General features: G+C 33.7%; 3 protein-coding genes across 3 annotated transcripts in view; 2 read left to right on the top strand and 1 right to left on the bottom strand.

The window, feature by feature from the left end:
* The window catches only part of LOC145323556 (uncharacterized), a 33,493-nt gene extending 28,978 nt beyond the window's left edge, over nucleotides 1–4,515 (top strand). Inside the window, exons 5-6 of the mRNA XM_080165905.1 lie at nucleotides 3,229–3,373; nucleotides 3,636–4,515. Of these exons, the coding sequence (XP_080022031.1) occupies nucleotides 3,229–3,373; nucleotides 3,636–4,189 (699 nt within the window). The 3' untranslated portion in view covers nucleotides 4,190–4,515. The remainder of the gene's footprint in view (nucleotides 1–3,228; nucleotides 3,374–3,635) is intronic.
* Nucleotides 4,516–8,312: 3,797 nt separating this feature from the next.
* Nucleotides 8,313–8,870, top strand: LOC145312283 (histone H2A-like). The gene has a single exon (XM_080151555.1). It carries the CDS (start codon nucleotides 8,440–8,442, stop codon nucleotides 8,815–8,817), a length of 378 nt encoding a protein of 125 aa, XP_080007681.1. The 5' UTR covers nucleotides 8,313–8,439; the 3' UTR covers nucleotides 8,818–8,870.
* A 1,704-nt stretch (nucleotides 8,871–10,574) lies between these two features.
* On the bottom strand, nucleotides 10,575–10,985 carry LOC145327992 (histone H3). The gene has a single exon (XM_080171526.1). The coding sequence runs from the start codon at nucleotides 10,983–10,985 to the stop codon at nucleotides 10,575–10,577; it is 411 nt and encodes a 136-aa protein (XP_080027652.1).
* Nucleotides 10,986–15,009: the final 4,024 nt, after the last annotated feature.

Here is a 15,009-nt window from a genome sequence, read left to right as displayed (position 1 = left end):
AGAGTAATTCTATTTTATTCATTATATAATCGATAGTGATTAACAATTAACATGTAAAAAAATTCTTAGAATCTATGCAAGTAATTTTTTTTAAAAATTTAGTTTAAGAAAATTTTTAAATCTTAATTGACAATTTTTGTTAAACTCTAAATGAAGTTAGATATAGAAATTTTGTGAACGCGAGATGAATTTAAATACTGCATTACTATTCTTAAAATCAGGGCTCGGCAGCTGTGCTTAAGCCGCCAGTTTAAACTATTTTGAGTGCTTTAAATAATTACCAAACGGACTAAGTAGTGCTTTAGAAACAAGTTTAAACATCCTGCCAATTTTTAAAATTGTAAAATGGCGAATCCCCTGCGGCATAAAGTTGCCTTTTACGCGGCTGCCGTGCCCTGTTTTCAATAGTAAAGAAGGGTAGGGCCCTTCATCTGCTTGAAAGCGATACATTTTGATTGCTTTTTAAGTTATATTGTTATATTTTAAATAGTCATTGTGTGAAACTTTTATTAGTTTTTATTATTTCAGTTCAAATATTCTGAAAGCTTTTCAAAGGCCAAAATTTTAACTTTACAAAAAAGTAATGTTTTAAGAAAACAATAGGAGCGACGATAACGTTGAGTAAAGTCAAATATGCCAAAATTATACTATAGCTTTCATAAGTAAAATTTGAAAAGATATACTAAATTAAATTCGTTAATAAATATTTGAAAAAATATAAACTTTTTAAGGTGGTGTGCAGGCAGAGGTAAAAAGGAAATTGTTGAAACCAAAACATATCAATGATAAAAAAATACAACCCACACAACTAATGTTCAATAAAACAAGAATAAAAAACATCCATGAATGAAAAACATGAATTATAATATAGTGTTAGTAAACTAAAAAGTTTTAACATATTTTTGAAAAAAAAATAAGATAGATTTTAAGAAAAGAATTGTTATATTTTTCGAATTATCAAGAAGAGAATGAACCCTACATATTATATCACAAATTTACAGAATTGCCTTACATATTCTTTTACTTACAGACCAGTATTCTTAATGTAAAGATGCTTCGCTTAAATAATATACATACAGTTTTAAGCAATAACATTTAATTTATCAGATAAAAACATAGAATACTAAAATAAAGAAAACTAACAAAAGACTTGAATACAGTAAAAATATATATAAAAAAACAATATTTCTATAAAAGGGCAAATTGTCAACACAAACTGAATTAGCTATTTGCTATTAGATCTAATAACAACATTAATAGCATTGCTTTTTGAAACATAATGAACCAATATTCAAGAAAATATAGTTTTTTTCATAATTTCGAATAATGTATTTTTTTACTCGTATGAGTTCCTAGTTTATTGAACTGCTTAGATGCTAACATAATGTGAAATGCATTAACATTAACATTAACAAGGATGACAACATCCATAAAAGCGAAGCACCGAAACGGTAGGACAAACGGACATTAACATTTTTATATTGTCAGAACTGAATAATCAGAATATGAATGTATAAGAGTCGAACCAAAAAAAAATAAATTTGTAAAAAAAACTACTGGATACAGGATAATGTTTATTAACATATGTACTTACATTTTTAGAACTTGATTATAGAGTTGCTTCGCTTATAACATTATACTTTGTTTTCCCAGGAATTAATATACCAAAAATCAGATCAATCGGATGATTCTATCACCTGAAAATTTGATGTTAAAAAAGTAAAAAATCGACATGTTTAAATGGACGTACGGACATTCTGGTAATGATTATAGAGTTGTTACGCTTTCTAAATCGTACCTAACTACTAAAGGAATCACCATGCAAAGTTTGAAATCGATAGGACATTTTAACATGCCTAAATTAACAAAAAAAGATATCCGTTACGAACGGACGTACGGACCGACCCTAATTATAGAAAAGCTTCGCTTTAAAAAAGTAGAAATATGAATAATAATGAGGCCAGGGAAAGGGTTTAAAATTGAAATAAGGGGGTAATTTAACCAAACAACCCTGTTATTTATTTATTTTATTTTTTTTGGGGGGGGATGAGTAAAAATCACATTTTGTGTGTAAAATATTTAAAATCTACATGTTTTGTAACAACTAAGTTCTTGACACTTGCGCGAAGCGTAAAAATGTTTTGTGGGTAAGTTTTCATCTCGGACGTGATAACATGAGTAACATAAACTTTATCTTAAGTTGAAATAAAATAAAAACTCTGTAATTGGACAAAAATGACCCTGGTGTGACTGTCTTGATGTCTACACCCTTAGGATTTATAATTGTGGTTTTCATATAAAAATGTAATACTATTTTTTCTCATCAGCAATAAAACTTTTTAAATACCATTTAATACGATTATGGTATAAACATTTCATTCATAACCAAAGACAGGATCAGTTATTCGCCGATTTAAATCGAATTATGTCATGCCATATTTGTGTTTAAAATAAATTACACTTTACATTTTAAAACTAAAGAGAAAAATTTCAACTTTTGTCTCAATATCTTTTAATTTTCATATTTTAATAAGATTTATTAATTTGAGGAAAATATACAAACCTTTTTTGTTTACTTAAGAGTTTCTTATTATTTTAGTAGACTTACAAAATTTTTAAGCTTTTCTTTGACTTCAAGTTGCTTTGTTTTTTGAGAACCATGAAAATAGTTAATTTTTTTAACTACTTTTATCATAATTGTTACCTAAACCCTAAAATTTGATATTGACAGAATGCTTGTTATTTTGATAGGGTTGTTAGGACTTAATTACCCAAATTAAGTTTAGATTAATCAAAATAAATGATTAAACATCACCAGGTGGTAAAAAACTAAATTGCTTGAAATTCCAACAGAAAAGATAATGTTTTTATTCAGAGCTAGGGGTCTATAGCCGCGTGGCTGTGACAAAAAAGGAATTGCGGCTACGTTCAGAAGATTTAAGTTGTGGAAAATATTGATAAAAATACATTATTTAAGAGAATAAATTTTGATTAGCAGCTGCGGATGAATTTAAAACTGAGCCACTAACTCAAAGCCGCGCGGCCAAGCGTAGCGGCAGTTTAAATCTTTATATATTCAATTCAACCAACGAAAAGTTAAAAATAAACTTTACTGTCTTCTTTTTCAATAAAAAGAACAATTAAACAAAAATTTTAAGCTTTACAAATACATTTCTTTCAGTTTAAGCTTGCTTTCTGGTTTGAATATTAATTATTTATACTTCACAGGATGATGGAACCTGGACGGACGTGCCACGCTGCATAGAACACGAGCCTGGCAAACAGGAGCAGGTACCCGGAGTATGTCCAGGTGTACCTGGATACTGCTCTCTGGACAATCCTGGCGGACTCTGCACTTTTGAATGTCCCGTCGGTAAGTTTTTTTTCAGAAGTTTCAGAGCTATTCTTTTAAAAAGTTTACTTCATACGGCTATATGCACGAGTACGTCAGTAAAATATAATGTATCTCCTTGCTTTATTGGCGAATATTAATTGTTTCAGAAAATAAATTTTCCTAAATGCCGTAAATGTTCTTTACACTTTGTGCTACTTTATTTTCGAATTTGCCAATATTCAATAGCATAATATATTTTTTGAAAACAAAATAATTTACAAATTACAACCTTTATCTTCAGGCCCCCCAATTCGTTCTACCTGTACACCTGATGGTACCTGGGACCCTTACCCAACCTGTTTTGGTGATCCAAGAGAAACCCAGGATGGCTGCGACCCTTGTCCCGGACCATTCGGCGGACCCAGAAACAGAACTGCCGAAGCGTCTGGCAGCGGCGGAAGTAGTGGAGGCAGTGCCGGCGGCAGACGTGGTGGTGGCGGCGGGAATGGTAATAACGGTGGTGGAAACGGCAATAGCGGAAGACGCAACAATGGAAATGGAAACGCCGGTGGACGTCGCAATGGAAATAACGGCGGTAACGGTCGTAGAAATAATCAACAGCCACGAAGCAATACCGGCTTCAGCGCCAACGCCAACAGAAGAAATGGTGGCGGAGGCGGTGGAAACGGCGGCAAGGGTAAGGGTGGAAATGGCGGTAAGGGCGGTAACGGCGGAGGAAGTTGTCCTGGCGATGTTCTTGAGGCCTGTATTGATGTGTGTCCGGGATTTTCAGCGCGCGTGTTCTCCGCCTGCGTGGCGGGCTGTGCAAGAAGATGCCCAGGATCAAGAAAGTAAAAATATCAAAACCACCTCAATAAAAAAGTATTCTGTTTCTTGTCTTATTTTTACTTTGTTCGCATGTATTTCTTTTCATTATGAAACGCAATTTATGTTTTCCCCTCCACAAATTTTCATATATTTGTCTTTCAATTGTATTAATTAATATATAAAATATTTTTTTGTTGCTTGAAAATAATTTAGTTTTTTAACTAGATTTTTTAGAAGTTTTACAATAAAGTTTTGGCGTTATAATTAAACCAAAATTTGGTGTTTACCAACTCACATTCATACAGTTTTAATAATAATATGTATTATTCATTATAAAATAAATCATTTACACACATCCTGTTATTTTTGTGTCAAAATTGCATACCTTAGGTTTTTTTGGGTTAGTTAATTATTGTTCTCGTTTTGGTGGTGCTTCGTTGTGTGACCTTTGTCTAGAAGTCTTAACTGTGCATGGTAATGAGTTGCGCCTGGTTTGGGCCAAGGCATTCCCTCTACATTATGTCGCGCACCTCACACAGTTGCAGTAAGAACCATTTAAAAGTATTTAGTTATATAGCGGTGTAGGGCTAAGATTCTAGCCCTATCCTGGCAACGAGCGTATGCGATACGTGTTACGCCACATTTGCTGGTCAACTGTGCAGAATACTTCTTATTGTGTCTTATTTTATTTTTTGGTCATTGATTTTTAGCCCTTCTTGAAAATAGAGTCTAATAAAAACGCAAAACGATTATAGGCTATTTCAGTGGCTAATTTTGTACAGTAAATATTTGTACATGAATTTTTTTCCCAAGTATTTTTAATAAAGTTTTATTTTAATGTTCAGTTCTACAAAAAGATTTTTCAAACAAAAACATTCAATTTAAATTTCATAAGCAACATCTTATTGAATATTTGCCTGTGTACTTTTAAAACTTGCTTATATTCTCGATCTCCTGGGTCTCCAATGGGAATTTCGATTCAAATAGTTGAAATGCAAAAAAAAAGGTGTACTTAATCGATTTTATAAAGGATGTAGGTACGAATCAAACAAAATTGTTGGCCAAAGTTTTTTTTTGAAAAGGCATAAAACTTTACATCTCAACAACGAAATTAATTCGGAAAAAAAACACGAAACCTATAGTGATTTTCGGCTGTCTTTTGGGGTCAACACTTATTAGAATTGACGACCATTACATCTGCCACCCAATATTATTTCAAGACTTGGAATAGTTATTTCTTTCATCGTATTATAAACGGCTTTCCTCGGATATATAATATACAATTATAAGATTAAAACCAGTTTTTTAGCCCCGAGGTGCCGAAGGCACGGCCTAATAAAACTGGTTTTAATCTTATGATTGTACATTTTTATATTCGTAGAAATCTGGATATAATACGATGCTAGACATAGTTTTTTCGTATGGATGAGAACCGGTTCCTATCCACCGGATTCGAATGAATACGAGAAAAGGATTGACGGCATTTTGGCACTAATACCAAACTTAGATATTTAAACTAATTTTCTTTACTTATATGTTCTTTTTTAGGTATATCTTTAAAAGGTCCAAAAAACAATCGATAGATAATGAGATTTTTAAGTTTATAATATGTTTTTTGAGTTTTTGAAAAGCACAAGAATTTCTTATTATCTAATAGTACATAAAAAGTAAAAGAAACGAAGTAAATGTCTGTGCTTGACGCCTTAATTAGCTGTAAAAGAATGTAAAATAATGAAATATAGGCAACACGGATACTAATTAGAGTAAAATAACAAAACCAAAAGGTGTACTAGAGGGGAGTGTTAAAACAAAAATAAAATATTTTGAAAAACAAAAAAAATACGAAGTAAAAATTTATGGAACTTTAACTAACTTGCTAGGCAGGCAAGGGGGCCGAGCGCTGCGGCTAGGCAGACAAGGGGGCCGAGCGCTGCGGCTAGGCAGACAAGGGGGCCGAGCGCTGCGGCTAGGCAGGCTAGGGAGCCGAGCGCTGCGGCCAGAGTTCATAGTTCGCTGTTGGGGGGGGGGGGGGGGGGAGGTGAGTACTCAAATTTTCAAAATTGAAAAAAAATTTCTACGAGGATATTACCCAAAATGGTAAGTAATTTTGTTGCAAAACTGCTAAATACAGGATACTGTTTAAGGATATACATACATTTTTAGGACTTGATTATAGAGATGCTTCACTTAGTGAGACTTTCTGGTAACGATTATAGAGTTGCTAAGCTTCCTAATTATTATAGGATTCATCATGCAAAGTGTGAAATAGATAGGACAATTCTAACATGTTTAAATTAACGAAAAGAACAAACCATTCCGGACGGGTGGACCCTAATTATAGAAAAGCTTCGCTTTTAACAAGGATAACAATAAGACTAGTTTTAATCCTAGAATTTTTCATAGTAATATCTTCGAAAAGCTGTCTATAATACGATTTGATAAATAACTAATATATTATTTTGGAAAAATTGTAAGTAGGAAAATATATGAAATGTCGTCACACTATTACCTAAAATAAAATGTAAAAATGTCAAAGTCAATATAGAATAAACTTGCACTACAAAATCTATCCATAGTATTTATCCATCACCGACTGACGAACCAACGAATAGATGAACTTTTTAAAACCTTAAAATAAAAAAATAGTACTTTTAGTGAAATGAATATTGTACATGACACTAAGACCCGTCAAAATGAAATAATATTTATGACACTAGCTTAAGCTGTCAAAAGTGCATAGACCACGACCAATTTTTCAAAGTATTTATATTCAAGTTATTTTCTTATTCAAATATTTAACACTAGCAGCTGCACCTCCAACATCTAGGGGCTCTGTATTGGATAATGAGAGGGTAGAAGAATGGCATAAAACCGTCCCAAGACTTAAATCTCAAAATAAATAGCCTAAAAGCATCCCGAAACCTATATGTAGCTTTCCTTATAGGGAGAAATCAATCGGTTCAATAGCTATTGAAATCTTAAGCTTCAGACAAAAAACCTTAGTACTTTATATAATAGGACAGAAAGAAATAATTGTAGGTTGTTTTTTTAGTTTTATTATCAGATATCCTGATAAGGCAATTGAACGCCCTTTATTTTTCTTTAATGTTCAATTGGATTTGGATATGTCAAGAAAAACCTCTCAGGGTTAAGAATTATTTTGCCTATGTTATATTAGTCAAATGGATTTATTTATACTTGGATCTTACACCAAATTTCCATGTTCTTTAATAATGTAAAACACACAGCGAGCTAAAATAACGATTCCCCCCCCCCCTTTCCCTCAAATCCCATAACTCTATCCCCTTCCTTCCTACGGATGAAAGAACTGACCATTAAATAACAGGGAAAATAGGAACCTAAATTGACGAAAATTTTTCCCCTGTCATAATATCCACGTATATTCTACATCCATATTATTAGTCAAGGTATCACATTTAAAAACTGTAAATAAAGAGTAACTTTTAATGTTTTTAGGTGACTGTACAAGAGTACAAATTACTTCATAAAATAACATTGAAATAAAATTAAAATTTACATTCTAGCACAGAGCAAAACTTATTCTTCAAACAATTTGTCTTGCAATGCATTTTTTTACAATCAATTAAAAACAAAATTACATACGTTTTTTGCAATTTTTATGTTTAATTATGAAGCTTAAAAGATTTATTGATTATACTAGGTAAATTTAAAGATATTTCAAAAATATTTTTAAAACCCTAATTATATGTATTTATTTTTATCCAAACTATCATCATTCAGATTTTTAAAAAAAAATATTGAATTTTAATACTTCAAAATGATATACATTTATTATAGGTTTATATTTTGAATGATATTTAAAAAGGGATCTGAAGTGATAAGGCAATGGGTGATAAATTGATGTGCATCACCAATGATGATAATATAAATTAATGCCCTCTGTTGATAAAATTGTTCCTTATAACTTTGAATTTTTAAATTTATATAATAAAATATAATTTTGGTATGTGACATTTAAAGAAGATATTATTGATATTGTGATATATTTTAACCTGAAAATTCTAAGTAGGTGGAGAAAGATTTGTGATATTTCGGTTTATATACCAGGTTTGGCGGTCAACTTGCAAGGCTTAGATTTAAGTGGACAAAGTAGGCGGAGTACATTTTGGGGTAATGAAACTGATAGAAATGGGGAAACAATTATAATCCAGGTAAAATATGTTTGGGTATATAAACTCAGTTACTTTGAGAATAGGTCAGTTTGAAATTGTCATTTCTCTAAACACATCATTAAAATGTCAGGACGTGGCAAAGGTGGCAAAGTTAAGGGAAAGGCCAAGTCCAGGTCAAGCCGTGCCGGTCTTCAGTTCCCTGTGGGGCGTATCCATCGTTTGCTACGCAAGGGCAACTATGCTGAGCGTGTTGGAGCTGGTGCCCCAGTCTATATGGCCGCTGTCATGGAATATCTGGCTGCTGAGGTCCTGGAGTTGGCTGGTAATGCCGCCAGAGACAACAAGAAGACCAGAATCATCCCCAGACATCTCCAGCTGGCCATCAGAAACGACGAGGAGTTGAACAAGTTGCTGAATGGTGTGACTATCGCCCAGGGAGGTGTTCTACCCAATATCCAGGCTGTTCTTCTACCTAAGAAGTCTGAGAAGAGCAAGGCCTAAATTTAACTTATTGGATCACTAAAAGAAGCGCCCTTTTTAGGGCCACTAAATTCATTATTTGAGATACTTCTCGTTATCTAACAAATTAGAAGATATTAATATAAATAAATAAACTCATAATACTATTTTAATGTTTAGGAAAAAATGTCTAACCTCTTTGAGTCCATCTTATTGTACAGTAAAATCACAATTTTCTTGCTTATAAATTTATTAATTTGATTTTAAGATACATTAAGAATTTATTTAGGCATCGAAGTACATAAAATATCTAGAAAAAAACTTACAAATTCGAATTGAAATATCAACAGTTTTATTATAATATTTAATCACTAGCGATATTGTCTTTTATTGTCAAAAATTTTAATTTTAATAGAATTACAGATTAGCTTCACTACTAGGATGACAATTTCTGTAACGGCTGCGGCTGTGCATCTATGGGCTCTGTATTCCAAGTGAGATAGAAAAAGCCTAACACCCTTCCGACACCAATGTGAATCTTCTCTTAAAATGAGAACTCAATCGGTTCAGTAAGCCACAGACAAATGAACCTTGCTACCGTAAATAAAAGTACAGTTTACATTACTTTCAAGAATTTTTGGACAACAAGACAGACGAAGTAAGTTATAAATAAGAAGGAAAATCTCACGGAAGAAGTAGCAAAGCTAAAAAACCACTGGACCTGTTTTACAGTGGTTTATAAAGAAGGTAAGAGTTTATGGAAAAATTTTAAGTTTCCTCAAGAGCATTACAGGCATAATATATATCAACAGAAATAATGAGTTATTGCATGGATACTCTGTGAAAATTCACCAAAAATGTCTACCATATTTCATTAATAGTATCTGAGATTAAAAGACGGTCTTCCATTGTTTTCATTTTTTTTAAGTGAAGCTTTTCTATAATTAGGGTCGGTCCATCCGTCCGTACGTCTGAGACGGATAGCTTTTTTTGTTAATTTAGGCATGTTAGAATTGTCCTATCGATTTCAAACTTTGCACGGTGAATCCTGCAGTTAGGTACGATTTAGAAAGCGTAGCAACTCTATAATTATTACCAGAATGTCCGTACGTCCATTTTAAACATGTTGATTTTTTACTTTTTTAAAAACAACAAATTTTATGTGATCTAATTATCCGAATGTTCTGATTTTTGGTATACTGATTGGGACAACAAAGTACACTTTTATAAGCAAAGCAACTCTTTAAGTCCTAAAAATGTAAGTATGTCCATAAACATTATCCTGTATCAAGAAGTTTTTCAACAAATATACTAAAAATTTTGCTTTGAATCTTGTACATTTTTATTCTGATTATTTAGTTCTGACACTATACAAATGTTAATGTCCGTTTGTCCTACTGTTTCAGAGCTTCACTTTTATGGATGTTGTCATCCTTGTTTAAAGACAGGTGGGGAGGGATCAACCAGTCACTCATAATCTATTACCAAAAAATCTAACTGAACAAGGTTGACAACACCTATACGTAGCAAAGCAAAAAAATTGAAATGGACAATGTAAATTTAGGAATAAAAAAACAGATCTTAGATAGCTTGGAAAACAATTTCTCACATTAAAATTTGATGTCCGTCCTAATATAACAGACATACAGAAAACAATGATGATTACTTGTGGTACAAACAAATAAACAAATATATACTAGATATAAAAGCTGAAATGGTCTGAAATAGTTTTGATTCTCAAATAGAATTTATTTGTGGCCCTAAAGAGGGCCTTGATATATGTTACATCGTTTAGATACTTAAGCACGTTCTCCACGAATCCTTCTTGCCAGCTGAATATCCTTTGGCATGATAGTGACTCTCTTGGCGTGGATGGCGCACAGGTTGGTGTCCTCAAAGAGACCAACCAGGTAGGCCTCGCTAGCCTCCTGCAGAGCCATGACAGCGCTGGACTGGAATCTGAGGTCAGTCTTGAAGTCCTGGGCAATTTCTCTGACCAGACGCTGGAAAGGAAGCTTGCGGATGAGAAGTTCAGTGGATTTCTGGTAACGTCTGATCTCACGGAGAGCAACAGTACCAGGTCTGTAACGGTGTGGTTTCTTGACACCTCCGGTAGCAGGCGCAGATTTTCTAGCTGCTTTAGTAGCCAACTGTTTCCTTGGAGCTTTTCCGCCAGTAGACTTGCGGGCAGTTTGCTTGGTACGAGCCATTGTTGTAGAGATGAAGTTTAAATTAAACTGATGACTAAATTGTTATCCCTTTAATTTATACCCAAATTTTGTAAACAAAGTACTAGTATTCCAATAATTACTGAAGGATGTTTATGAGCAAAAATGGGCGGAGTTTATGCACACATTTATCAAGTTAAATTGTGGTAAACTGATTAAAATAAAAAGGGTTTAAGGGTGAGGAGCCAATGATTAAACCTAATTTAGTTTGTTTATCAAAAAATCTTTTTAGTTTCATTTTATATAAAATATTTTAACATTCTTTGTTATAATTTGCTTTTCGCGGGTATTAAAATAAATTTCTTTAAACAAAAATGGTACTAATATCAAGAATAAGGTAAAGCCAACAACCTAAAATAAAGGTCGTTAATTCTACTATGTGATAAAGATGATTAAAGTCCCTCAACAGATTATGACGTCATACGATAGAATAGCCAATGAAAGGCCAGTATACACTGTAATTGACCAATGGTAAAAGGGGGACGTAACTGAAGCTTTTTTGATGCAGGGGGGGGGGGGGGTTTCTCAGGAACCACTTGATGAACCGTGTAAATTTTTTGGACTTAAGCTTTTATGGGTATGAACATCTTATGGTTTCAAAGTCAACCCCCTACCCCCACCCCCTAGCCCCACGGGGCTCAAAAACCCCCTAAAAATGAACCTAACCTTAATTTTCTCAGAAACCATTTGACCAATAGGGATGATTTCTTAAACCTAAGCTTTTATGGTTATAAACTAACTTCTAGTTTAAAAGTTACATTCATGCTGCCAACCCCTAGCCCTCCGGGGCTCAAAAAAACCCTAAAAATGAACCTAACCTTAATTTTCTCAGAAACCATTCGACTAATAGAGATGATTTCTTAAACCTGAGCTTTTATGGTTATTACCTAAATTTTGGTTTAGAAGTCATCCCCCTGCCCCCAACCCCTAGCCCTCCGGGTCTCCAAAAAACCCTAAAAATGAACCTAACCTTAATTTTCTCAGAAACCATTCGACTAATAGAGATGATTTCTTAAAATAAACTTTTATGGTTATAAACTAAATTTTGGTTTAGAAGTCACCCCCCTGCCGCCAACCCCTAGCCCTCCGGGGATCAAAAAAAACCATAAAAAATGAACCTAACCTTTATTTTCTCAGAAACCATTTGAACAATAGAGATGATTTCTTAAACTTAAGCTTTTATGGTTATAAACTAACTTCTATTTTAGAAGTCACCCCCCTGACGCCAACCCCTAGCCCTCCGGGGATCAAAAAAAACCATAAAAAATGAACCTAACCTTTATTTTCTCAGAAACCATTTGACCAATAGAGATGATTTCTTAAACTTAACCTTTTATGGTTATAAACTAACTTCTAGTTTAGAAGTTACTCCCCTGCCGCCAACCCCTAGCCCTCCGGGGCTCAAAAAAAACCCCTAAAATGAAGCTACCCTTAATTTTCTCAGAAACCATTCGACCAATAGAGATCATGTCTTAAACCTTAGCTTTAATGGTTATAAACTAAATTTTGGTTTAGAAGTCACCCCCCTGCCGCCAACCCCTAGCCCTCCGGGGCTCCAAAAAAACCCTAAAAATGAAGCTAACAATAATTTGCTCAGAAATTATTTAATCAATAGAGATGATTTCTTAAACTTAAGCTTTATGCTTATAAACTAACTTTTAGTATAGAAGTCACCCCCCCTGCTGCCAACCCCTAGCCCTCTGGGGCTCAAAAAACCCTAAAAATTGACCTAACCTTATTTTTTTCAGAAACTATTTAATCAAGAGAGATGATTTTTAAACTTAAGCTTTTATGCTTATAAACTAACTTGTAGCTTATAAGTCACTCCCCTGCCGCAAACCCCTAGCCCTCCGGGGCTCAAAAAACCCTACAAATGAACCTAACCTTAATTTTCTTAGAAACCATTTGATCAATAGAGAGGACTCAAAAACACTAAAAATGATTTTTTAATTTTCTCAGAAACTATTTGATCAAGAGAGATGATTTCTTAAACTTAAGCTTTTTTGCTTATAAACTAACTTATAGTTTAGAAGTCACCTCCCTGCCGCAAACCCCTAACCCTCAGGGGCTCAAAAAACCTCTAGAAATGAACCTAACCTTAATTTTAAAAATCAGCATGTTTTAAATGGACATTTGGACTTTCTGTTAATAATTATATAGAGTAGCTACGTTTTTAAAATTGTACCTAAATGCTATAGAAATTATCATGCAAAGTTTAAATTCAATAGGACAATTAAATATGTCTAAATTAACGAAAAAAAGCTAACCCTCACAGACCAAACCTAGTTAAAGAAAAGCTTTGCTATAATAAAATTTTTAAAGTATAGAGTCCCAACTCTTTTCCCATAACAGCTGAAGTCCAAAATATCTGCACATTTAATAATGCGGTTCCTGAGAAAACTGAGGTTAGGTTATTCCTCTGAAAGCCTACTAAAAAAAAAATTTACTAGAAATTTAAGCTAAAGTATATTTTTTAGGGGGTTTTTGAGCCCAGGGTGGCTATGGGGTGGGTGACTTCTAAAATAAAATTTAGTTAATAACCATATATCTGCCAAACAAAAAAGTAGTTTATACATATAAAAAATCATCTCTATTGATCAAATGGTTTCTGAGAAATTAAGGTTAGGTTCATTTTTAGGGTTTTTTTAAGCCCAGGAGGGCTAATGGTTTGCGGCAGGGAGGTGGGGGACTTCTAAACTGAAAGTTAATTTATAAGCATAAAAGCTTAAGTTTAAGAAATCATATCTATTGATCAAATGGTTTCTGAGAAAATTAAGGTTAGGTTCATTTTTAGGGTTTTTTGAGCCCTGAAGGGCTAGGGATTGGCGGCAGGGAGGTGACAACTAAACTAAAAGTTAATTTATTAGCATTATAGCTTAAGTTTAAGCAATTATCTCTATTGATCAAATGGTTTCTGAGAAAATTAAGGTTAGGTAAATTTTAAGATTTTTTGGAGCCCTGGAGGGCTAGGGGTTGGAGGCAGGGGGGACACTTCTAAACTAAAAGTAAGTTTATAAGCATAAAAGCTTAAGTTTAAGAAATCATCTCTATTGATCAAATAGTTTCTGAGAAAATAAAGGTTAGGTTCATTTTAGCCCTATGGATTTTATGAGCCCCATAGGGCTAGGGGTTGGAGGCAGGCTGGTGACTTCTTAACTATAATTTAGTTTATAAGCATTAAAGTTTTAGTTTAAGAAATCATCTCTATTGGTCAAATGGTTTCTGAGAAAATAAAGGTTAGGTTCATTTTATGGTTATTTTTTATCCCCGGAGGACTAGGGGTTGGCGGCAGGGGGGTGACTTCTAAACCAAAATTTAGTTTATAACCATAAAAGCTTAAGAAATCATCTCTATTGGTCGACGGAATGGTTTCTGAGAAAATTAAGGTTAGGTTCATTTTTAGGGTTTTTTGGAGCCCGGAGGGCTAGGGGTTGGCGGCAGGGGGGTGACTTCTAGACCAAAAGCTAGTTTATAACCATAACAGCTTAAGTTAAAGAAATCATCTCTATTGGTCGAATGGATTCTGAGAAAATTAAGGTTAGGTTCATTTTTAGGGTTTTTTTGAGCCCCGGAGGGCTAGGGGTTGGCGGCATGAGAGTAACTAGAAGTTAGTTTATAACCATAAAAGCTTAAGTTTAAGAAATCATCTGTATTGGTCAAATGGTTTCTAAGAAAATTAAGGTTAGGTTAATTTTTAGGGGGTTTTTGAGCCCCATGGGGCTAGGGGGTGGGGGTAGGGGGTTGACTTTGAAACCATAAGATGTTCATACCCATAAAAGCTTAAGTCCAAAAAATTTACACGGTTCATCAAGTGGTTCCTGAGAAACCCCCCCCCCTGCATCAAAAAAGCTTCAGTTACGTTCCCCTTTATACTGGCCTCTCATTGCTTATTTTATCGTAAGACGTCATTATCTGTTGAGGGACTTTAATCATCTTCCTATGTAATGGCCTAACACCATACCGCGATTTATGTAAAAATTCCCTAAAATTGAGAATTTGTTTGGTT

This window comes from Acartia tonsa, chromosome 1, assembly GCF_053477335.1.
Source record: "Acartia tonsa isolate MP-2025a chromosome 1, ASM5347733v1, whole genome shotgun sequence".
Taxonomy (NCBI): Eukaryota; Metazoa; Arthropoda; class Copepoda; order Calanoida; family Acartiidae; genus Acartia; species Acartia tonsa.
Note: the sequence above shows the minus strand (reverse complement) of the source record. Positions and strands in the feature narration are given on the sequence as shown.